Source organism: Acromyrmex echinatior, chromosome 4 (genome assembly GCF_024713525.1).
Source record: "Acromyrmex echinatior isolate Ae372 chromosome 4, ASM2471352v2, whole genome shotgun sequence".
In the NCBI taxonomy this organism is placed as follows: Eukaryota; Metazoa; Arthropoda; class Insecta; order Hymenoptera; family Formicidae; genus Acromyrmex; species Acromyrmex echinatior.
The window spans coordinates 5,413,460-5,440,678 of NC_141855.1; the positions used below are offsets into that span (position 1 = coordinate 5,413,460).

A 27,219-nucleotide genomic window follows, 5' to 3' on the forward strand; every position below is an offset into this window, starting at 1 on the left:
CGTAACCTGTTCTTGTAAAACTTATAAGAACTTATTATGGTTGATGTTGTAATTCCATTCGTATGTATCGTAAGACGATCATTTGTAAATATTTACGATTTCTCGTAAATCTTACGGTTAGCAAGGAACTGTCTGTAAAGATATTGAATAAAGTACTTGCAAATTCTTATAAATCTTACGAAAACATGTTACGAGTATTATAATTCTGCTTAGAATTGACCCGTAAATAATTAATTTAATTATAATTAATTATAATTTTTTTTTATTAAATTATCATTAAATTAAATATAATTAATGATATTAATTAATTATTAAATTTAAGTAATTTATAATTAATTTATTATAAATTAATAAAATCTTTTAATAATAAAGTTTTTTAAATATATCTCTCTTGTACGAATGCTTTTTATATTTACTGTATTAATAAAAGAAAAAGACATTCGAATTGAAGGACAACGGAACCGCGTATCACAACTAGACAAGTTATAAACTGAATCGGTAAAAAATTCGTATTCCAGCAGATTTATTTAATATTTTTAATCATTATTATTTAATAACATTATTATTTAATGTGAAAATCGTCGCGCATGATATTGGTGGATATTTATTCCACATACAATCGCCGAGAGATTTGTAGTTATGTAAAGCTGATCAGACTAGAGATTGAGAATAGATTGAAATTCAACAAATCAAAGCAAAGTTCACTAAACTTGAAATTGGTTTTCTTTCTTTTGATTGGTTAAATTCCAATCCAATCTCAATCTCAATCTCTAGTCTGACGGCTTTTACAATTACGATCATGTAATTTTCATTTAATTCTGAAACATACAAAAGCCGTCAAATGACCGAAGGTCATCATTTCAAGTCGAAGATGTTAGACTTTGCATCATAATAAAATCTCGATAGATCTCCATTGACGTCCTTATCTCTGTCTTCTTCTCTTCTCCTCTTTCTTCTTCTCCTCTTCCTTCCCTTATGTCTCTCAATGTATTTCGCAATGAAATTAAACGTGCGTATATATGAATTTCCAAATTAATTACGCGCTAGTATCCGCTTTTGCGTCCTCGTTAGTCTTCTCTTTGCCGAATTTCAAGATGTGGATACATATGCTCATTAAATTAAGTCACCGTATTCGTAATCATCCCAGCGGCTTCGCAGATTGTGACGCAAATGAATGACGAGATGCGCAACTCTCTTAATATACTTCAGTATTGATTGCTCATCGCATTTCAAGATCATCGAATAAACAACAGCCACGTACACTGTCCCGCGCAGACAGATCATTCAATGTTAAACCGCGAGGCAAGCAAATTGAAGTTACAAATCACCTCCGAAGAATAATTGCAGGTGATCATAAGAATAGAAGGAAGACGGATAAAAAAATACGCAAAAATACTTCATAAATTTTGCTGAAAAAGAACAAGAATTTATTAAGTAAAACAATAATTTCTTACATATAAAACAAATCCATCATCTTGCGAGTATAATAATAATAGATAACAATGTACGCTATATAATGTAGAAAAATTTATATTAAGAAAAATAAATAAAAATTTGCAAATGCCTACTCTTATTTAATATGGTATCTATGAGAATATATATGAAATCGGGTAAGAATACGTAACTCAAAATTTAATAGTAATTACATATGAATATTTTTCCTTTATAAAAGCCATGTTAAGCTTTATAAGCCAGAATAAGCTTCATATTACTTAAATTAAATTAATCATACTATACAAAATTAAATTATTTTCAAATAATAACAATTAAAGTAATTAATTTTTACCTCTAAGGAAAGCAAATTCAAATTTACGATCGAGTCGCTTCCTAGAACAATTGGTTACAATGAAGATTATGCGTTTCAAGGGTTTCCTCCATGTCCAGATCCATTCTTGGAATGCCAACGTTTCGTGAACCTTGCAGTCCACTTCATCTGTACAGTATCAGGCTGCTCCTCGCCCTGATGAAGTGGACTGCAAGGTTCACGAAACGTTGGCATTCCAAGAATGGATCTGGACACGGAGGAAACCCGCGAAACGCATAATCTTCATATAGAAAACACCCGTGGAAGCCTCAAGAATATTATCAATTGGTTGCAATATAATGACATTTATGAACTTACAAAAATTAATACAATTATCATATATTATTAATGTATTACACTGGACACAGAGATGTTAATAATTATCAGTATCATCATTACTTGGAGTATTACAAAAAAAAGAGACAAATTAATTGTGATTGGCCGACACTCGGAGGTTTCGTTTCGCTTATTCTTCGTAATGGAATAAGGCATACCATTATTTTATACCGCGGATCGTGGAGAGGTCATTTGCTAACTCAAATACTACAGCACAGCATTTTTACTTTCACAGCGCGGCAGATGAGTCAAACTCACTTGAGTTGCTTCAACGGACTGTTACGCAGTCGGATGAGTAAAGAGCTGCGAACGGCGGGTTCGATAACAATTTATCACCTGATACTTCACGGCAGATAAACATGTTCGGCGTGCGTGTTCGACGTGCGTGTTCAGCCCACGCGGCGAAAGGATTACATGAAAAATGATACCTCGCGAAATTACTGATACACAGGACATAAAGCCGCGTTTTGCAGGAAGTCAATTCGTCGCGACGTGAGATCTTTCTTTATCGAAATATTTCGGTATAACCTTGAAGGTCCATTATTATTTAAATACTTCGACACCTGTAACTGTACCCTTAAACCGTACTTATTGCTGAACGCGAAACGAGAAAATCTTGGCAATTTGACGAAGAGAGAGAGAGAGAGAGAGAGAGAGAGAGAGAGAGAGAGAGATGAATAAATAAAGCATTTATTACTGTTTTATAATAAGCTCTATCTCTATCTCTCTCTCTCTCTCTCTCTCTCTCACACACACACATTCACACACACACACGCGCGCGCGCGCAGTAATTAAACGAACCGTTCAAAGAAAAAAATATCGCAACATAAGAAAAATAAGATAAATGAAAAGATAACAATGAAAATAAATAAAAATAAAATAAAAGATAATAATAGATGTTACAATAAAACATAAAAAATAAAAAGACAGAAAGAAAGAGAAAGGAGAGAGAGAGAGAGAGAGAGAGAGAGAGAGAGAGAAGGAGAAAGAAGAAATCTGCCTTTAAATTGGAACAGAGATAAAGTTCGATTTTCCTAACTCAACCTTTCCTAACTCACGTATAGAATTATATATAGGTACTTAATTCTGTTCTAATAGTTTCTGAGATCCTAAAGAGAAGAAAAATTAATAGGATCTATTATATAAGAAACGTTTTGGCATATTTATTATTTAATCACATCTTCATCAAAATATTTCATTAAATTTATTTTATAATACGTATTTTAAACAAATTGTAACTTTCATTTTTCTACGAATTTATTTGCAAAATATGCACTTATTATATGTGAATAAATAGATAATTCAGTTTATTGGCCCACAGTCATTTTACATACATTCGCAGTTTTGCAGCTATCAATATAGCGTTGAAATAACAATATAACTGGACGGGGTAACACAACTTATAATATTTTACACACTCAAGAATTAAACTACTTAAACCTAATATATAAAACAATAATTAAAGCTATAAAATGTAATAACGCAAAATACATACTTAAAAGATCTTTTTAACTTAGAAGAAAAAACTTACATATCGATCTTACATTCATTAAAGAATTCAGTTATAATCTCAATTTCATTCGTTTTTATTCTTTTTAAAATTTCTTTAACGTCAATCAGAGCTTTTATATTCAACTTATTAAACTTAACTAACATATTCTTTCTTTTTTTGATAAATTTATTGCAAACCCATAGCATATGATTCCCGTCTTCGATGAGATCATAAGAACATTTATCGCCAATGGTTATCTTAAATCTAAATAAGCTAGATTTCAAAGAATTATGACCACAGCGAAGGCGATTGATAGTTACAATAGCTTTCCTGCTTAAATTACTGGAAATAAATCACTATTTACCTGATTGAAAATAGTATAATTAAAAATATTCAGTGCCTTTATAAAGAACATTAGCTCTATATTTCAAGAAATCTTCATTATCCTTATTGCATTCGGTTTTAAAAATACTAATGATATCCGAATAAGATACCTCCAGCAAATCACTTTCAGAGGCGGCCCTCTTGGCTAACACGTCCGCATTTTCGTTTCCTTAAATATTATGATAAGCTGGAATCCAAATCAGTTCGATATTTTTATCTTTTTCATTGCCCAGTAATAACTAATAATTGATTTTTTGAATTATATGAGATTGGTGTTTAAGTTTCCGCATATTTTGAAGGAAGCTGAGAATTATTATATGTGGTGTTTTTATTCGTGGCGCGATCTATGGTACCTTTCACTCACTCTTTGAGTTCTTATGATCATTAACATCCAGTCGGCCTTAGAAATGACGAATACAATCATGATTGCTATATTAGTATTGTTAATACTCAATTTCTAAAGAGAAAGGGAAGACTTGTAGATCCTTTCAATATGACGTATTCAATTTTATTCATTTTTATCATAACATATTTTTCATTCAAGTTATGAGAAGATCATTTGAATCACAATTCTGCTTTATCGGCAGAAATCGGCAAGAAATCCTGCAAGAAATAGATAGAGGACTCAACAAAACTGATGTTTTCATTGCAGATTTTGTGCGCGAAATTAAAATGATGACAAGAACGTAATTAACGCGCAAATTTCTTCTAAGGATTAGTTTTAGCTATAAAAATATTTGACATTAACATATAGAAATAGGACAGATCTGTTCTTTTTGCGTTCTCTTCAAAGATGATTTTAATACGATATTAAATATGCTAATATTTTCAATTACGACTGGCGAAACAACATCGCAAAGTTATAATAATTTTTAAAAAAACGTCGTAAATTTGATCATAAGTCTTGTGTTTTCAAACTGCAGCAGCACATAGAAAAATTTTCAACCAAGATTTTCGACTCTCTAATCAATTCATAGATTCTTCTGAAGAGATGCTCAATTAATGTACATTCTTGTCAACAATCCCTGAATCATAAGCATTTAAAACCTTGAAATTCTCATAAATTTAACTTCAAGGATATAAAAATGCTTACTTTCTCTGTTAATTTTAAATAGATTCCATTCCGGCAAAAATTTGGCGATTAAAACATTAGCAAGACAATTTAATGTTGGAACGTTTCAAAAAATTATGATGTCTATTTAAGGTACAAGGTAAGTTTCTCGAACATTCGATAAGAAATATAAGAAATATATATGCTGTTTAGCATATATGCGTACATATGTATTTTTATTGCAGCTTATATTTTTTTGCAAATGTTCTTTCATGAGCAACGATGGGTGCAACCCCATAACAGGCAACATGATTGCATCCCAGAATACATCATCAGAGATCAGGCATTGACCTTTATTTAATAAAATTCGTGTCTTCCAATTATTTCGCTTACGTTTGTGACTCAGTTTTATCAAAGACTTTTGTTTTTACTTTTGTATAAAAAGTCTACTTTTATCTCAAGAGAAAGGATGACTACTATCTGAAAGGATATGTTCGTGCTGACACGAGTCCTTCGACTTATGACCTCTTTTTCCTCCTCAGAAATCAACAATGCGCTACATTCAGATTTAGATACAATATTAAAGATTCGCAGTATTCGAAAAGAGATTATACTGAAACGAATCGCGCGCATTCCTTTCCCTGCTATTATAAGTGATTCCTTTTATGTATTATATATATAAATTATATTTGATACATTTACTTTACATTCTACAAACTATATTGGTATTTATTACAAAATTATTTTATGATAAAATATTTAAACTATTTAATTACAAAGCGTTTCTCGCAAAACAGAAATATTTTATTTTGGCAGAGACAAAATACGTGAGTACAATCAGAATTTTTATTTAAATTAGAACATCTTTTTTTTCGTTGTATTTATCATTAATGAAACAAAGCAAGATAAATATCTATTTTGCGAAGTAATAAAATTTTTAACATCTTATTTTCTGATTTATTTCAATTAAAATACTGTCGTTTGCATAGTTTTTATTTTTGAGAAAATAGCTAAGGAACAATAGCGCAATCATCCTGTCGCACGATCACGATAAATGATAACCGAAATTAGGTATTCGGCTTACGTTGCGCCTGTCAAGGATCTACGGATTTGTTACACGTTGGCTGAATTTACAACGGTGCACGAAGTAACGAAAATTCACACAACGACATTACTGAGTCAATGGAATGTGGCGAAAACTCATGTCGTATTAAGTGGTCCCGCACTTCTCCGCCGAAAGAAAAATTTATGATCGACTTAGCGAAGGAAAATTTTATCTTTTTTCCGGCGCCCACACGAAGGATAATCCTTTGTTGCTGGCGTGTTTGCCTCACAAGATTTACCTTGTCGTCTTTTAATATTTTACAACGTGATTACCCTTCAAACGCGCACAAGTATCGGATCCTGAATTTTGTTGTAAATTTTCTGTACCAGCAATAAAGTAATTTATCTAGCCGTTTTAAAATAATTTCTAATTAATTTTCGAAAATAGGCTATTTAGCTTATCTACAAACACGTAGCTATTTTAGCTAAACTGGTCTCGGGTTTTGACAGCCTCAGGTAAGCACATGCCATACATGTTTACTTTGTGATCCCCGAAGGCAGACTTGCTAAAGATATACGAATTTGCAAACTCAAAGTGCATATTAAGAATTTTTATTAGCTATATTCATTATTAATCCATAAGTGTTCGCATACTCAAGTACTAGAGTTCAATTTTACCCATATCTTAATTTATTCATTTTATATATATAAATTTATTTATTTTATGTAATAAAATTTTTTTGTAAACAAAATTTTTATTTTTATTTATTAATAATTATAAACTGAAACATGTTTTAGGCATAAAATAATAATTTTTAAGCATTGGAAATTAAAAGAAATCTATATTTTTTTAAATATTTCTTTCCGAGTGTTTATGAATTAACTGTTACTGCATACAAAAAATCATTTTACTGCTATGAATAGTGATTATTTTAGTTTACTTTTTTGTTTTAATAATTATTTTTAACAAAGATAATTTTCTTCATAATAATTTAAAAATAGATTTTAAAATAGATTTATTACAAATTTTAGAAAAACTCATTATTTAATACTCAAAACAAGAATTCATCTTTGCTAAAACATTATACAATTCTATCGAAGAAACTACTTTATATAATCTACTTTATGTAAGCAAATTAAATTCGGTTTAATAATCTTAATTCAAGTATATAGTAAACTTATATATTGTTAGTAGGATTTATAGAAAATATTTTGAATAAATTTGATACTTGTATGATGAACATTTCACTCAATAGATTTATGAATGGATATATAAACTTATAAAATACTTAAAGTATTTAATATTTATATGTATAAATTAATATTTAAATGCAGTATGTATTTTTCTGTCTGAACAAATTCTCTCAATCATTACGGAAGTTTAAATAGAAAAACAGTTTGAAAATTGGAAGCGAAAGAATTATCGAATGTGGTCTTCGATGTGATTTCTAAATTATATTCGACTTTCGTGTAAAATTCGATGGATACTTGAAAAACACGAATAACATTTGAAAGACACTATATTGCTATTTTTATAGTCATCTTGCCTCACGCCCCGCTCAGTTTCATCGAGAAATGATGTAACATGCATATTTATCAACATACCATAGCCAAAAATCTATTAATAAGAGGGAGATCTTCGCTAACCTAGCAGGTTTCTCGGCAATACTATATAAAAGGCGTCTCCTCAATTTCGATTTTATAACGAGATACACAATCGTCATCAGCATTATGAAGACTCTGGTAAGTCTTAACAAAATTAATAAAGAATTAATTCACGCTATCATTAATTTTTTGTTTTTATCATACAATTTTTGAAAAATATCAAATGTTGTTCATACAGACAAATCTGTTTTAAATTAGCTACTGTCAAGAATTACAAATGATGTTGATGTCGGTTATAACAACGTGAGCGTATAATAAAATCTGAAATCAGTCATATTTTTTAATTAAAGAATATTGTGTAATCCATTTTATTCAAAATTCTATACTTCTTCTCCGAAATACTTCTTGTAGTTTTGAATCAATCAGAAAAAAAGAAACAATTTTTTTCAGATCGCCACACTTCTCTGCGTGCTCGTAGTGGCTGCATTTGCTGCACCCCCGAATTCTTTGCATGATAATTTCATTCCCATCGTAGCTTCGCAGCAGGACGGACCAAATCCTGACGGTTCATATAGCTACAGCTACCAGACCGGAAATGGCATCCAAGCACAGGAGCAGGGTCAACTTTTCAATATCGACAAAGACGAGGACGCTCTTCGCGTTCAGGGATCTTTCAGCTATACTGATGATAACGGCATTCCCATCAGCTTGAGCTACATTGCCGATGAAACTGGTTTCCATCCTCAGGGCGAGCATCTGCCAGTCGCACCTCCAATCCCCTCTGCTATCCTGAGAGCCTTGGAGTACAATGCCCAGCATCCCGAGGAAGACAACCCTGAAGCATAGTAACGTACAGATCATTCAGACTGAAATTTTACCAATGATCCTTCGATCTTACAATCGTTAGTATTACGTTCAAAATTATGTATATCTTCTACTGCTGATATAAAAATACGCGAGGTGTGAAGTATAATGCACTTATTTAGAAAAATTCAAATCAAGAGAGAGACAAATTGTCAAATTAGGATGATATTTTTCTCTTATCTATTTCACAATGCTGTAGTCTCATTTGTCGTGCTCAAAATAGTAAATATATTAACAATCAAATATTAATCCAGTATCATTATATATATAATTACAATGAGTTAAAGATTTCATTGGAAATTAAACATATCAAAATTACGTGTAATGTCTATCACGACTTTTTGGGCTTTAAATCTTTAGCTGCATTTATAATTCTAGCACATTCAAATAATTTAGCAAATTTCCTTTGGCGAGAACGTTGTCCCAGGATTGAATTAGTGCAGTCAATTAGCACCTGCTGTATTAATTAAGGAGTCGCGTAGCGCACATACTGCGTATACAAAACCACAATTGCGTTTATATTAAACGTTATTTCTGTTAACCGTCAAAATAAACGTGTTTGAATGTTGACTCATGTACTTTTTTCCCTCTACTGAAATTTATCTCATCACTATTCCGCTCATTAAAACATAGATAGCTTGTAATTTGAATACGTCGATGATCGCGATTGAGCCCGATTGGCTAATTCGTAATTATATGAATAAACACGAAGTGATATTTAATGGCAAGCTGAATAGGTGACGCAACAATGTGATCGCCAAATGTGACAAAATAGCGAAAGATAGTGGCAAAATTGGCGAGTAATATTGTCGAATATATAGATTTTGGTTTGCAAAATTTCACATCACGTAATGTTTTGATGTATATAATTTTATATTTCTTATATTTCTGATATAAACTAATCCGATATTAATTATAAATCAAAAGGAGGATATATATACGCTTGCATTGGTTCTTATATTAAAATTGTTTCACATTAACAGCTCCTTTGAATTTATAATTGATTTAATTATAACATCGTTTTTTTATATACAATATATTTATATGTAATTTACCTAAACGATTTTTATTGAGTCTAATATTGAAAATTGGTAGTTAGATTCAAAATAGAAAATGTTTATTTCTGAACACTAATTAAAAATATGAAACATTTTGAATATTTACGTGGCTGTAAGATTTAATTATCCATATAAACTACAAACAACAAATACATTGTCAATGAGAAAAAGATACTTAAAAATTTATTTGTGGATATGATATTTATTTTACTAAAATGAATCTTTAAATATGGTAAAATAAAATTTTATTCTTATAGCAAATAAATCATTTATTCTGTTTTTTACAATTAATGAAGTATACTTTACAAAAATATATATTTCGTCATCACACAGTCAAATTTTTTTATTGAATATCGAAGAAAATGTCACACATAACATTGACTGCGTTCATCAGATAAAACAGCTTTGCAACTGTTATAAGATTCTTTAACATAATTGATCTTGCCTTGTTATCTAAAAGAATTTTACAATAAAATTGCAAAATTATTTCTATCAAAGGCAGCTATTTGCTTGCTAATATTCCGACTTTTTTCAGTGCAGACCATATTAATGCAATTTTATATTATTTATATTTCTTATACTTTTTCAGAAATTGATTGAATTTTACGAAGAAAAACTCTACAGAAGTTTGTCAAAATTTCACGCGTCGTATTTTCATAGAATCGCCACGTGAGTTACAATTCTTTGTCCAGGAATATCCCCGAAGGTGGATTTTCGCAATTCCAGCTGAGAAATAGCGCCGGGCGAGCAATCTCTCCCGGCGGAAACGGAACGCGCGCGCTAATCCAAAACGAGCGACACGATCCTCGCGTGGCACGTATCCTCGCGGATACACAAAAGCGTGCGATTTAAATAAGATAAATGCTCGCGTCTTACGGCGGGACGTGCTGCGGATATAAAAACGAGAATTACGACATCGCATTAGCCTGTGTCCGACGTCCGTTACGTACAGGATACGCTCGCTATTCGTGGACAATGCGCGGCGTGCAGTGTCGAAAAAGAAGAAACGTCTATGTGGATTAAAGAATTAATACTTACGTCAGACAAAATTGTGCATGCCGACGATCCTTCACGCAAATCCTTTTATGCACATATGCATTAATAGAGACGTAAAATACGACGAAACGTAACTAACCGAACGAGAGTCGCTCGACTATGAGCCGCTCAGGAAGAGGCGATCCTTGAAATTAATTTATTCCTAAGATATTTTCCATATTCACATATACAAACACGCACAAACACACATACACGCACAACGTAAATATTTGTGGTCAGAACGATTAAATCACTGGTTTGTTGCTGAGCTTTCAAGGAATACCGTGGATAATAGTACAAAATTGCGAGGAAACTCTCGTATTTCTTTTTGTCTCTCATATGTTAAATTGAAAATATTTTTCGCGCAAGACAAGCCTCTTCAATCTCGGAGTGGCACATCTTTTCTCTCCCGTAAATCACTCTACTCTGGAGTGTGTTTTAGAAGATGGTGGAAAGATGATATTTTCTTTCCTATTTCTTATGTATTCGGTTTCTTTAATTTTTATTTATCTACATCACATTATACTGTTCATTAATCATTGATTTTTAAACAGTAATTGAAGACGCCTACGCAATCATAGCTTAAACGTTACACTGAAAGGATGATTTTGTTGAAATATCTAAAAATTTTACTACAATAGATATAGATCTGAAAATAATTTTATTTGGTTAATTTTATTAAAATAATTATGTAGGACGCACAAACTGATTGCTATGCCAAAACATTTTGCAGCGTTGTCAATAACGTTAAAACATTCTACATAATATTATATTGATGACGTCCAACAAAAACATTTTCAGATCTGTATTTTAGCTACAAATTTTTAGATAATTTCAGCAAAACCGTTTTTTCCGTGTATGCTTTATATACTCTTTAAATCTCGTGAAGTAAAATCTCACTCTACGAAATTTAGAGTATATAAAAATACAACTGAAACTTACGGTAATTAATATTTATTAATTTGCAAGAACATCATTATAATAATCATTCGTCGTTTTGAATCTCGTTAAATTCCTATTAATTCTTGCCTCATATCTCTTACCTTGTGTATACCGATCAATCGAAGTTCCCTACATCTCTACAAGCCCTGTACCTCGTAGTATCCGCGCTGGAATCTGCATACGAGTCTCGCAATCAGCGGATGCAACGATTGGATGCACCTCGAAATATCTAATCGCCGGCTCGATCATCGTAGATCTCTCACGTTCTGCCATCACGTAGATCACAACCCCAAATTACTGCGATTGACAGTTCTAGATACGCTGACACGAGCGATGCTTCAAACACCCTGTAGTTGTATGAAAAATTCCGTCGTGATTAACCATCATGGGTGGTCCCCGACACGAGGTAATTGCTTCACGGAAACGAGTAAGGCTTTTGCTATGAAATAGTCAGTCCAGAATCACGAAGGAATTAAAACTTAAACTTAAATTATTTACAAATTTTAAATTTTGTCGCTGAATCTAATCTTTTCCTTTTATGTAAAATATGATGACAAACAATAGAACGAGATAATAATCGTTCTTTAACAATCATTGCTCGTGTGGAGATGTCGTTATTTCAATTATATCGTATATTATATTTTCGAAAAGTCCGTTCTTTAATCGTCGAGCACCATCATTAAATGTACGAAACCGCCTTGCGCGAAATATCTCTACATGGATCTGTGATCCGCCTCCGTGGACGGCGAATATAATAGCTGGTTGCACGCTCGAAGGATCTGATCTGATCCTGATCTTACACCCGTGGGTTCCTCTTCTTGCGTTGCAACTGACACGACCTGGAGATCGAATCGTTGCACGGACGGAATGGTTTCAAAGGTCTCACCGGGATTTTCGAGTTAATTTTCTACAAACAAATTAACAGACGCTTGGAGTTGCAGACTCCGAGATTGTGGGAGCATTGTGACGTGGGAATTTTTTTCAGGACATAGGAAAGTCTTCTGAATATTTATTTATCATTTTTGTTTATTATTCTTCTAGCAGTCACATAAGAAATAATTTTATAATCAAAAAATTACTTTGATTAATTGTATTTTACATTGTTAGATGTCAAAGCAGCAATAGTAACTCAATCCCTTAAATAAATAACATTTTCAATTTATATATATGTGTCAAATGCAAATAAATCCATTTCTATAGTTAAATTGGTTAATTAGTTTTAAAATAAACAACGTCTTCATATTAATGTAACAATAGAAATAACTGATTTAACTCAGGAGATATATCTGTCTCTTTAGAGAGAGTTTATTATTTTAGTTTATTATTTACTTAATAAATAATAAATTAAAATAATTATTTACTTAATAAATAATAAACTAAAATAATAAAAGAGCCAGATATATCTCCTGAGTTAAATCGGTTACTTCTATTACATTAATATGGAGACGTTGTTTATTTTTAACCTCTATTGTTTAGTCGAATTAACGACATATTGAATAAGAGCAATGATGACCTATAGAAATGAATAAAAATAATTCAAATTGAATATAATCTGACATTATAAATTTAACAGTGTACGTCTGTTTAACAAACAAGAGAGTTTCGATACTCGTTAAAGATGTCGCTACAACGCGGTTATGCAACTATAACTAGACCACCGGGTCATTCGATTACTCTATCGGTTCCTTCTAGATATGCAGGTCACTTTATTGCACGCGCCCCCGCCGAGGAGAAAGTCTTCCTCATCACGATGTCGGCCTGCGAACTTCTTAGATACCAGTTATAGATTTTTCGACGATTGATTCTCATATCGGTCAACGTGATCACGAAGTCACGATCGCGCGCTTAAGGAACGAAAAATAATATAAGCGAAGTAAAGGCGTTGATATACCGTGTTGCTTTATTGCTAATTACTGAGTTTTCGAAAACACTTATAATTATCTCAAATATTCTTGATTTTACAATTCAGCTTTGCAATGCGGATTTTAGAATTGTAGCTTCTGCAATTTATATTACACACTGAGAAAAATGTTTTGATTATATTAATAAAACATGAAATATTATAGAATATATTTAAAACCAAACAGAATTCTGGTTATTGATTGCTCGACATTGTACAGTTAAAATGTTTAATAGATTTAACTGTATAAGGATTTCAATTGTTAGTATTTTAGGTTGAACCTATAAAATTTCTAGTTACAGTATCGCTCAAGAGTTTCAATAAATACTGTTGTTTGCAGAAAAAAAACGTAAAATAATTGCTTGCCAAATGCATTTATCTTGGGTATTGATCCTTTCTATGTTTTAATCAAAGAAAAATATTGACGTTCTATATTTTAATTTAGTTCCTGTACAATGAAACAAAGAAAAAATAAGATACATAACAAAACAGAGTAAGCAAACATTTAATCAAGGTTAAAAATTGTGAACAAGTGTGTCCCATTCTATTCTACAATTGTGTATAGAGGAATAGAAGAAACAATCTCGCAGTCTACAAAAACAAGAGACAGTGTGTCAGTGGTCAAATAAACATTGATTAATATGCTAGCGTTAGTTCATTGTGGTGCGAATTCTGAGAGTTCAAATATTATATTTTAAACAATAATAAGTTAGAACAAGACCACTATATAAATAAATCAACACAATAAATAAGAGGAGCGCCAATTATCGTTAAAGCAAGATGTTGGAATAACATTTCGACTGAGGCGAATCGGATCACAGGGAGAATTGGATCAATATAATAAATTTTCATGAGACAGTTAGTCGAGATTTTTCGTTAATTTTATTATTTTTTGTTTTAAAGCTGTTTCTGGGACAAAAAAGTAATAAAATTAACCACAAATGTCAACTAATTCAATATTTACATTAATCCGATTCGTCCTGTGATCCAATTCTCTTCAGTCTATCTTACATTTATTTTAGATCTATGATTACTTTCGGACTCTCTTGAACACAATCGACTAAAATAATAATAATCACAAATTTTAAATTGATTGTCGATGTTACAACTAGGATCGAGGTCCCAGTTTCCAATCCTGGCTGAAGTAATATTTTTCGCAATAAGTCTTTTACAAGCTCAAGATGCTAGTAATATCAAATCGACGACAATTAAATGTACAGAAAATATTATTTTGAGTTAATAAATATTTGTGTGATCAGAATACATCATAAATTCAAATCATCATTTATGCTTTTCTTTTCATACGTAATAAATATTTAATATAAAATATGAAAATAATTTTTATATTTTTTGTTTGTTTATATTGCCATTTATTAAATGAGCGTTTATACTTTTACATTCATCAGACGACTCTTTTAGTAAAAAGTTATGTTCGCCTATTAAATAAATTATTACCAAGAAATTCTAATAATATATACTTAAAGCAAGGAGTGAATCATTCACTGATAATTTAAAAAGAAATTTGTTTCGTTTATTTTTCAATATATAGTTAAAGCTATTAGATTTTCAATTTATGTCAGATTTTTTCCAATGTAGATAAAAAGTTTTTTTAAAATAATTTCTTTTAATTTATGGCTGTAATCAAGAGAACTTTGACGCAATTACTTCATCGCAATGACATTTTGGTTGTTTTATGCAGCTGATAAATTTTCCGTTCCAGTCGTTACGTGTTTCGCTGAAAACATTATAAACATGAGGACATAATACATCTCATAAAGAACTATGAGATTTTTTTTCAGCTAGAGTTTTGCTTCGACGCAATTAGACGAGATGATTCTCAACGCGCCCCTCTTGCAACATAATGTCATAGATCATAGATCATGATTATACGACTCTATGGATCATGAATTATTCAAACGTGAAAACAACAAGAAACTGCAAATTTTTGTCTAAAAAAGAAATTCCAAAAAGATAATGTCACAATTAGACATTTGCAACATATTTCAAAGTTGCTAATTTTTAATAGTTTTAATTTAAATAAGCAAAGAAGAATATTCAGTTAAAGCAGATGTTGTATAATAATATTTTTGCATGAACGTTACAATTTCCAGTTCGAGCAAACTGTTCGCCGATTATTTGTCGGTCTTGAAACTTGAAACACAGTCCTAAATTGAAGTTGGAATAATGTCACAAATTATGTTGACAAACAATTTAATAATACTGATGCTAATGAGCTTCTTAAAATATTATAAAGAATTTATTGCGATAAATATGCCATATTAAACTTGGACCTCCTACATTCAGTGTCTTATCAATTCAACCACTGAAGTATACGGTAATATTTACCGCAATAACCAGTATATGGGAAGAACACATATACTGGTTATTCTTTTTTAAGTGAATAAATAAATAAATTTAATTTCGATGACAGAATATGAATTCGAAATCGACTGATGATTACATCAGGCGTAAATATTCCGCGAATACATCGGAAATCTCTCAGTAATAAGCATGCGAACTTATTCCGAACGAAATGTAAGACGACAGCGGGAGTATGAGGCACGTGTATATGGAAAGCGACCTTGACATATAAGTACCCACCATGAACGCTCCTAAGAGAGTGCCTGGCCGCAGGCGAGAAGACGTAACTCGCGCCGAATTCAATTTTACTTTCATCCCGCGCGAGAGCGGAACGCTCCTCTCGGATACGCTGCGAAAATTACTTTGACAATTCGTGAGAGGTGGGATGCCGTGCGACCGACTTTTAAGGTGCTTGATTAACGCGAGAACGCAGCTGTTCCCTCCCGCATTCGCTTACGCGACATTTAAAATTCCCGATCAACAATCGGCTTGGCATCAGCGAGACAGTCGTTCTTCCTCGGCAACGCGCTTAGCTTGTTCGACACAAATCGCCACGACTATCCCGGACATGCCTGTGCTTTGGTGAAGAAGTTGTTCATATTTCGAGGAATAACATCTTGTTGTAGAAAAATCTAAGTCCCACACAGTCGACAAAAATTTCTGTCAAATTTACACGTGTCTTAAACGATTCAATTTTGAATATGTTAGACAGTAACAAAAGCATTATATGTAAAAATTAACATAAAAAATGTAATACTCAGATACAGTTTAGAAACAAATTGTGAAAGCGTATTTTATCAGTAAAATTAATACTTGGAATTTTAAATTAACACACACATTTATCTTTTATTCATTTATTTTAATTAAATATACGTTTTAAGACTACATTATTTATTTGTTCACTTATTCCTAAATTGTGTTATTTTAACGCTAAAAAATGTTAACTATTAATTTAACATAAAACATTCAAATGACATAATCATATTATGTTAAATTAATATTTAGGTTAAAAATTCAAAAAGATGTTAATGATGACCTGTCTAATAGTATACCTAAAATGTTTTTCACAAGTTATGTAATTTTCTCGGTAAGAGAACATTAAAAATGTTGAACAAATTATATTTGCAATTTTGATATGACGGAATAATGAGCGCACGTATTATCATTAACTTCATAATTAGCAGGCATCATCGCCGACGCAAATATGTTAACCAAGCGATGAATCATCGAAACAACATTTTTAAGCCGTAGCTTCGAACAGCCATTAGTTTACAGGTAAAAAAAATAAAACGGCCAAGATCTTCAAGTATCGGTTCATCTTGGGTTAAGGTAGAAATACCACGTTGTAGGAAAATTCATTAATCATTCATGACGATGTAACAACCACGAGCGTATTTACGAAGTGGTTAACATAAACGTGTATTTTATGTTTAAGTTTGCCAGTCACTGGCGATATTTTAAAAAGCTAGATTTAAATCGGAAAATCGGAACGCGGCATAAAAAAGATATACGAATTGTAATAAAAATCGAAAATCGATAACAACGACATATAACATTATTAACTATCTTATTTATATATTTTGCAAATGTGTGTGCACATCAAACTAATAAATTGTCGATAATCTCGATGTGTTCAAAATAGAAATTTAAAAATATATAGACACTTTGACTGCCACTGATGAAAATTTCTTAACTTCCAAAGACTCATTAAAAATTAATCAAACTCTGAAGAAAACTGTAGGAGCTTATCCATGAAAATAGTTAGATCGACGTCAGACAATGTAATATTTGCATTCCTTTTCTTATTAATTTAAATAATAATAAAACATCGTTTTGTAATTGTAAAAATTGAAAGAGAGAAAATTAATTATTGCGTAAAATTCTAGAGATTCTTGTTAAATTGACAAAAAACATAGGTTTTTTTTCAAATTTAACAGATCTACTGAATATAAAAAATTAAAAAATTATTAGAAATTTATATAATATCGTAGATTGTTATTATAAAATCTAAATTTCGTCTAATAGACGATATCTATTAAATCGACTTTGGCATCAACTTTAAAAAGATATTTAAGCAATCGATTAAAAGAGCAATTTAAAAAAAACAATTTGATAAATCTTCACGTCATCTTTTATTTTATAGATACGGTAAACATTTATTTAGCATTTAAATTCATTGACTTGGGGATCGCGTATTATAATATTATGTATTATTGTACATAGAAAACAAATTGTAGAAACAAAAGCTGCCGTCTGCGTCAACAGACCTAGATAGCGATGGACAAAGGGTGAAGGATTCGCTCGAACGAAGAAGAGATACGCGGCAATGCATCGCACGAGAGACTCGACACGAGTCGAAATATCATCTGGTAGAGACGCGCATTGCTAAGCTGCGGCCTTATAAGTACGATGTTGGATAGTTGTCGCAATACAGAGGCACGTCTTCACGCCGGCTGTTCCTAAGGCCGCGTCGAAAAGGAAAGGTTGCACGCGGATGCGCCTATCAGCTCCTCTGTCCCGAGGAATGCGCGCTTGAATGGAAGTCGGCTGCGAAAGACATTCGCGAGAAAGGGAGAAAGACAGAAATTGGCAGAATGAAGAGCGAGGAGAGAACAGGCGCAGTGTGCGACTATATGGAGTCGTACGACTGCGTGAATGGACAAGGCAAACGTATGTACAAGAAGTCGCGTACATAACCGATCGGTTTCGAATGGATAAAACGGAACATGAAACTCCCCCCATCGCCCACTCTCGTATCGTACACATTTAGTGAGTAAACACAGACTGTTTGACCCTTGTCCAGATACAATCGATGTTGGCTGTAATTGTAACATTTATTATATAAATAATTTTTTAAGTAATTTTTTAAATAATTTATATACTTATTAAAAAACATTGTGATAGTAATTATATATGTAAATGACAACTATGCAAGTTTTATGTAGAATTAGGCTACATTTCAAAATGTCCTCTCCGAGGAAAGTTTTGCTTGAAATATGTAGTATACATAATATATATTATATTATATCAAGCAAACTTCCTCAAAAAGGTCGTTTTAGAATGTAGTTTTAACGTACATTGAAAAAATTATTATACAGTTTCGATAACTGAGTTAACATTTTTTTACCTACATTGTTTTCTATTAATCATTGACATTATACATAAGCTTGAAACAAAGAATAATTTACATCATTTACAGCAAATGCCACAAATCAATTTTTAAATTAAAATTTTAAATAATAGTTATAATAAGATGTCTAATATTTTTGTTTATCATTAACTCTACATATAAAACTAGTATGGTTGTTACTTTTATAATTGCCACTTCTATGCCTTTTACTATTAATGTGAATATTATAAAAATTATGTATAGTTACATTTAAAAAAAGTATCTAAATATTATAAATATCTAGATGTCTAAATAATCTTAAAACTGTTAAATCTAAAACAAATTAATATCCAAATTGCTAACGCCGTTAAAATTAAAACCGAGATTTTCGAACAATCTATAATATAAACTTTTCTCTTCCAGCGTGCGAGCGACATTCGTTTAACTGCAATACAAATTATCCGTTTACATCGATGCAGAAGAAACTAAGTACCTGGTGCCGAAGTGCCTGCGTTTATCGCTGACATTTCGACTAATGATCAATAACTTCGTGCGCCGTTGTTCATTTCGTGTACCCATTGGGCTTGTTCGTGCGAGAAACGCGACGCCGGAAATCGACAGGCGAATACTCGATTAATAAAACGGAATCACAAGACAAACCTGCGGTCGCAAAGCAAATTAAACGTAAAATAGTCTTTATAACTTTTCAATATATCATTGTATGCTACTTCTTTAAAATGACTCGTTTTGTATAAACAGAAAAAAAAAAAGAAAACGTTTAAAATTAGCCTTGCAGATTCACACAGCTGGAACGTCTTGGAACCCGTAAATCGCTTTGTAAATCCCGATTGCGAGAACGCAGATTGCTTGCGATGAGGATTTAAGCTTCCTAATTGGTTGGAAAAAAGTAGTTAATGCCAATTTAATTATATTGTTCAAAAAGATTGTGGAAAACATCTACGCGATTGTAATTCTCATCGATTAGGTATATATATATATGTGTATATATATATATATATATATATATATATATATATACATACGCGCGCGCGCGGTAAGAGCGTAAAATGGCCGATAGTGATGCAATTATATTTGATCATTCTATACGTTCCTGTATCTATGTTCTCTCAAGAGACAAGATAATGCTCGGACGATTGCATCAGTGACCGTCGTCGTATGCTGAAGTATTATCTATTTATACGCGTGTACACATAACCTTTCGGATGTACACACATATAGCCGAGATTTTGATATTTCAGGCATCATTTAGTGAAATCCTTACGCAAGTTTAGCATACGGAGTATATTATTGCGTGCTCAATGATTGACGCGAGTATATGAAAGCGTATAATATTACTTAACATCTTAACGTTATTTATAGTACTCCAATGGCAAGTTTAGAAAATTTTTATAAGAAGTGTGTCTTTAAAAACAAAATTTTCAATACAGTGAAAATTATTATAATTAAGATATATTTTAATTTATTGTTTATTACTTTTTATATATTTTGTAATGTATTTTACAAAAAATACATTACAAATTTTTTTTATAAATACCTAAAAAAATAAATATAATAATGATATTTCAATAAAATATTTAGAAATTATCAAAATTCTTAATTAAATGGACAGCGTTCTTTCTTAATTCATAAATATTAATGTCGTAAGTTGCTGAAATACAATCAATTAGGTGATAAAATTAAATACGGTCCGAGAAAATGTTCGGTCAAGATGCAAATTATATTCGGTTAAAGTGTGCTTCATGAAATATTGAAAAAAATGTTCAACGCTTAATTTGGTACATCCTCAGGCAATTTTTTATCAGAGACTGTCGACCAAAAACGAGGAGAAAAAGTGTTACACGTAGTAACGAGACACGCGTGCGACTCGAACTCCTCTTAATCACCAATTAAAATATTCGGTGAGAGTGCTGTTGTTATAACAATCACTTCGATTCTGTAACTTTTGATATCAACGTGCGATTACGGAAAAATTTCAATGTCACAAAGAGATAGAAGTCGTACTGTATTAAGTAATCCAATAAAGTGTGAATAAATTTAAGACTAATAAAAGTAATGCTTCTTGGTCATATTTCTTTCGTTAAAACTTTCTCTTCTTCCTATTATCTCTTTTTGCAACAAAGATGATATTATCTTCTTGAGAACTCTTGAATCAAATATAATCTTCAATTCCAAGTATTAAAAATACCAAATTTACATAATTCATAGAATTTTCTTTACCTCGGGACAAATTAAAGAATTTTAGAAAATATCCAATTTATTAATTCTCCATTATTCAACGCGCGGTTTGTAGAACGGGATATGCATATAAATTTACATTAAATATTTAAGCACTAAGATCCGCTTTGACCGAAAATAGGATTATTTCTCTTAACCCCTTCAGACCCTGCAGTGTACATTGTAATGTACATCAAATTTAAAGACGTTATTCATTAAAATTATTTGATTCCATTGACATCATTTGAGATCAGAGTACATAACGTATGTATGTTGACAAAATAATCAAAATTTTGGAAAAAATTTATTGTTTAATATGAATTACTTATTAAATGTTTTTGAAATGAATTTAAAAAAAATTTAATGTGTAATGGTTCTAATAAAATCAGATCTGAAGGGGTTAATCTATTATTTAAATAAAATAAAACGATAGAATTTCGATGTATTCGATCTATTTGTTTGTGTGCATGAAAGATATAAAGGAATACTCAAATTGACCTGCGTTCACGCGAGGGTGTTATCTGGAACGACGAGCCTTATAAGTTGCAAATTCAGAGGTTCTTTATGGCTAAACTAATACATTTGTATGTAAAATAAAACAGATATCTGCATATTTGAAGTTCAACGAAAGTAAAAGTTTTAAAAAGTTTTACTGCAATTCAGTGCAGCGACAAAAAATATACCTAATATTTCGCGGAGAACCAGCCTCATTCTTAAAAAATATCGCATACGAAAATACTTATAGGAAAATCTATAATATACGTAAAATATAGTATAATATTTTTACATTTTCGTATGCCATAATTTTCAAGAATAATATGAGCCCAGATATCAATCTTTAAGATACGGCCGATTATGGCATCGCAGAAATGCGCGAAAATCAGGAATGTGATACGGCGATTATAAATACCTCCTAAAATAAGGCGAAACAGTCCACAACTTTTCCGTCGCAATAGTCGTATGCAACAGCGAGAAGACACGGCAATCGTACCATAAATACGGCAAGATAGAAAGCAAGGTAGAAAGAAAAGTAGGCGGCGTGGCGATACTCCCGTATCAGGACGGTGTTCGATCTGTCAAGTGAATAAAAATGAGGTGCATCGAGGTGCATCGTCCGCGATGTTGGTCAGCGAGAGATGCGTAGCCCGGAGCTGTAGCAGGTTTTATCGATTGTAGCCCTTAAGCTACCTCCTCCCCCTCCCTCTCTTATCTCGCGTTGTACGTGTGTGCAATGAGTAACGAGACATCTTACAAGGTACGCGTATAAAAATGCAAAATGAAGCTGCGAATTTAAATTGCAAGTACATTTTACTAAATATAAAGAGAGCTGATAGTTTATCATCTAATACCCAATTTCTTCATTTCCAGAATAAGTTGCGGATAACTTTATCCAGGAGAATCTCCTGAAGAAATTGGACTTAAATAAATCATCAATGTATGAATGTATAATACACTTCGCGCGCGTGAAGTTGGTTCTACATGTGTTCACTGTTTTTATAATAGACCTGAATCTGGCAAGAAGAACGTGCAATAAAACTTCGTGAAACATCTCTCTAATTTTTGCAAAGCGACGTGACACCCAGAGCGCAGGTGATATCCGCCTCGAGAGACTCGTCGTGTTAACAAATGATCAGATAGAACCGCGAAAATGTTACCTGGTGATGTGGGAAATTAATGATCCACGGTGTATAGCGCGGTGTGTACGACGAAGAGGAATTTCGATTGCATTAAATCTCACGTAATGATCACGGCTGATCTCCTTGAGAGACCTTTTTTTAGAGATGTGTTCTTACACTGTTAAATTTAAAATATCAAATTATATTCAGTTTAAATGATTTTTTATTATTTCTATTATTTTAAGTTGCCATTGTTTTTATTCAATATGTCATAATTTAACTTAAAGAATACAGTCAAACGATTTAACTCAAGAAAGTATACTAAATTTGATTCAAAAATTTGTTATTTATACCTACTAAGTACATACATTGACATGAACGTTATTTACTTTGAAACTAAATACAGAAATGTTTTCATTTATATTTTGACAAACATGAGGTAAAAAGAAATAGAATATTATTTAATTCAAAGGATCGGGTTACATTGCTGTTTTGATATCTAGCAGTGTAAATCACGAGATAAGAACATAGAATGTTAGCCGCTTTCACAGCTGATATTTATTCATATATCTTTTGAATATCTACGCATCGCGTTACGTAATATGGCTAATTAAAACTTCAAACATATCGCGTAAACTTTCCTCTATATTTACCGGACAATCGTCTCGCGATTGACCAGATAGTGATCGTTCATTCCCTTGCATTCAATTAATGTTCTTTGTCCAAAACCCATGTTCCCAGAAGGTCTCTTCACGAGTTTAGACCGTGTTCGCGCGATAGTGACCTACAAAAGTTGAAAAAGTCGACGTGTTTTTTTAACAAAAGTTTTTTAGAGAAAATTTTTGAAAAGATTCTTAAGATTTTTAAAATATTTATTATCTATTTAGATTTTTATCGAAGATTTAAAAATATTCGCGTTGCGCGAAGTATTTCATACTTTATTTAATTTTTAATGATATCTTTTCAAGAACTTTATTATATAATTAACATTAATTATAAATAAAAAGTATAGAACTTGTAATTTTTTTTTAAATAAATATAAAAATCAATTTTTACGGTAAATTTTTCTTAAAATGTAAATCAGACCACAAAATAAATGATGTATAGATATTGGACAGAGTTCTTGTTTTTATATAATATAACATAAATATTATCTCACTGCAAAATTATTGCGCTATAAATTACTGTAATTGCACGGAGTTGACGTTTCGTTATAATCCACGGTGCGCTAAAATATACTCAATGAGCAATTGTGAGACGTATTTTAGCATTTATCATATTGAGCGTCCTCGACTTTCAAGAGAGATGTTCACCTTCCTAGTTCTCTTCTCTTCGCGTTCCCTTCCTAGTTCCGATTAACGGATTATTTTAAACCAACCCCCTAGGCTTTTTTTGCGTTCTATTACGACTCGTGAGTGCAAAATGTAAATGCGATCTCGCGAGAAAATTGTTCGGATATATCGATGACGTGACTTTGTGAATCACGCAGGTACATGGCGCTGCGCAGCAGCGAGCAGCTGGCATTCCTAGAGACACACGAGAATTTATTGTCGTGCTACGTGCCCCTTACATTTCCCGTAAAAGAAGAAAACTAATGCCTATCGAGGCATAATTCACTGTTCCCCCGTCGGATCCTGTCTAATGTTATATCGAATGTACCTCGCCGGTAATGTCCACGATCAATAATCGCACGTAGGAAAATATACGGCCTTCTCCAAAGTTTCCTCAAAGAAGAACGAAAGAGAGGAATTATGACGGAGCTAAATTACTACTAATTAACGTAATTAATCTTAATTAATTCCATGATTCGATATTTTCATGTTTCGATTTGACGGAAGATCTTGATAATTTATAATTAATATTTTCATTGTATGTACAAGTATTATCCCATATCGTTTTTCTGTATCTTAACACTCTAACTATCATGATAATAATCTAGCGCGGCGTTTGACTTTTTATTAACACCTAAAAACACCTGATAGTTATTTGTAACACTGTCACAATTTTTCAAAACGCTTACAAAAAATAAACGTTACCTAATATAAAATTTGAAATAATATAAATAATTAAATAACAATGTAAAAATGGACTATTTTATATTCGTAAAGGCGCAGTCTGATTTAACTATATTACGTAATGAAATTAATTAATTACACAATATTGTAAAAAAGTTTATAATTAAATATAAATAAATATAATTGTATACAAAATGTGCTCATATATATGTTTTCTTTCTCATATAACTCTATATATAAAAAAATAATAAGAACAATTGGAAAGGAAAAATGACTTTTGTATTATTTTTCTACACAAAATATTAAAACGAACACATTATACAATATTCTATGTATAATTACATACATAATTTTATTATATATAATTATATATAAGCAATTTTTTATCATTTCCACAAACCTTTTCTTTTTTATAAAAAAAAAAAACAATACAAAGTTTATCCTTCTAATTATTTTTCAATTTTTCTTATTATGTTTCTTGTATACGAATGGAAATTATACAAGAAAAAAAATGTATGAGCATATTTTATATATAATTATGTATATTTATACTGGAGTATATAAACCTTTTTTACTGGGTTATCTATATGCTGTCGATAAAACTCTATTACGGTGAGATATACGAATCTGGGTAAGCGGTATTAATCGTATTTTCAACTACGTACTTCCAACGAATGCGGAATTTCCCAGACAAATATAACCCCTTCTATCTTGTGCGGAGACATTAACATATCTGATCGGCGATATTTACTGACAATCTCAAACATCCCAATGGAATGGCATTGATTATTAATTAGATACGCATGTTAGGTGCATGCATAATTCCGCATCTTCCGGCACATGCATCGCTTTGTATCAGCTATATAATACACCATCATGTACTATCGCGCATATTTATATTACATAATAATGTCGTAAGATAAAAAAGACCCAATATTACTACGCGGCTCTGAGTTTAAAATAAAAAATACCTTTTTACTTTGTAAACGTACACTATCGCGCGTGCGAGAAAATGTTCTCAGAATCGCGCGTAACCCATTTCAAACGAGAAAGTTTGGCGTGCTGTTGTTTCTCTCACAATTACGTTACGCCAAGAACCGAAGCCGTCACGTCCTTTCCTTTATTTATTTATTTATTTATTTATTTTTTTTTTTTTTTTTTTTTTTTTACGAAACCCCTCGATTACAATCGCCTCGATTAAACGCTTAACGCGAGCTCGTTATTCTCACAGCATACGGAAAGTTCAGCCGTGACGAGGTAAATGCGATATAGCGCAGCGCTTCACATAATTATCGGTCGATAATGAGAGATTGTCAGGCCGTTTCCGATTGATTAGAGAGTGGACAATTCGACTGCGCGTGTCGTGCGTTTGTCAGTCGATTCACAGGCTAGGGACTGCAGGGGATATTGAGTTTGATTTTACGTCAGATCGTGATTTAGATTTTGCAATTAGAAAAAAATTCGAGGTAAATAGCCATTTGACCAACTGATTGTTTAATGGCGCGATTTGTTGATTAGAAACGCGCGTTAGCACTGACGATTAATATTACGTAACATTTGCGTGAGCGATGAAGCGGTAAGATTGGGAAAAAAGTGGAAAATAAATGGAAGAAGAATTGAATTTTACCGTGTCCGTGAAACTACTGCTAGGAAAATGCCAAAGCGATGGGCGGTGTCTGATTAATAAATCCGATAGAAGATACGAGTTTAAGCTGTTCCCATATGTGTCACATACATGCGTTGTTTTATGAAGAGGGTACAACTTTTTACAAAAATCCACAACATAAATCTACGCGACAGCGACACGGCGAAACAGTCTCTCGAGCACTCGCTCTCGATCTTTTAATCTGACGGTACTCAAATACATACGAATGATTGAAAATATGGTAGACGCCACTAACAGAAAAGTTATTTCTATTTACCAGACTTTCCAGATTTCTGCTTCGTGCTTTCCAGAAGCATTACCGAACGGCAATTTCCTTGAACTGGCCATAAGAGAGTCTTACCTTGTCGTAAGAGAAAACAGGAGGAGCCCAAGCACGAAAGAAGCAACGAGAGAAATTATATAACAGTGTTACGCGTATATCGTTTTGTCTTCTTAAAACAACAATAAAAAATTCGCATAAATTCAAAACGATGGGGAATACATATTCGTATAATACTTGAATGCCGACGTGCCGATGAGTCTGTCGAAGAGAATACCACAACTGACCGCAAACTCACCGAGTCCGAGTTTCCGGCCGACTAATGGAAAAGGAAAACGGATCCCCGCGCAGATCGTCGTTAAAGAAAGAATTGCGACAATTGAGTAAGCATCCTTTAACGGGGAACCCGATGACATTTAGCGCAGTGTGACATGGTGATCTCA

The 27,219-nt window shown here is 32.0% G+C and overlaps 1 protein-coding gene and 2 long non-coding RNA genes across 4 annotated transcripts; 2 read left to right on the forward strand and 1 right to left on the reverse strand.

Moving 5' to 3' along the window:
- Positions 1–7,730: 7,730 nt before the first annotated feature.
- LOC105153328 (endocuticle structural glycoprotein SgAbd-2-like) lies at positions 7,731–9,150 on the forward strand. The gene is made up of 2 exons (XM_087405287.1): positions 7,731–7,854; positions 8,167–9,150. Exons 1-2 carry the CDS (start codon positions 7,843–7,845, stop codon positions 8,560–8,562), a joined length of 408 nt encoding a protein of 135 aa, XP_087261413.1. The 5' UTR covers positions 7,731–7,842; the 3' UTR covers positions 8,563–9,150.
- Positions 8,959–16,194, reverse strand: LOC147909884 (uncharacterized). The gene is made up of 2 exons (XR_015544782.1): positions 16,117–16,194; positions 8,959–11,962 (listed from the first exon to the last, which is right to left on the reverse strand). It is a non-coding gene; the product is annotated as an uncharacterized LOC147909884 (long non-coding RNA).
- Positions 16,195–16,240: 46 nt separating this feature from the next.
- LOC147909885 (uncharacterized) lies at positions 16,241–19,760 on the forward strand. 2 transcript variants are annotated; one of them, XR_015544781.1, is made up of 3 exons: positions 16,241–17,151; positions 18,114–18,645; positions 19,409–19,760. It is a non-coding gene; the product is annotated as an uncharacterized LOC147909885 (long non-coding RNA). The 2 variants fall into 2 exon arrangements; XR_015544780.1 differs by lacking the exon at positions 16,241–17,151 and having other exon boundaries at positions 18,099–18,645.
- The last annotated feature ends 7,459 nt before the right edge of the window (positions 19,761–27,219 follow it).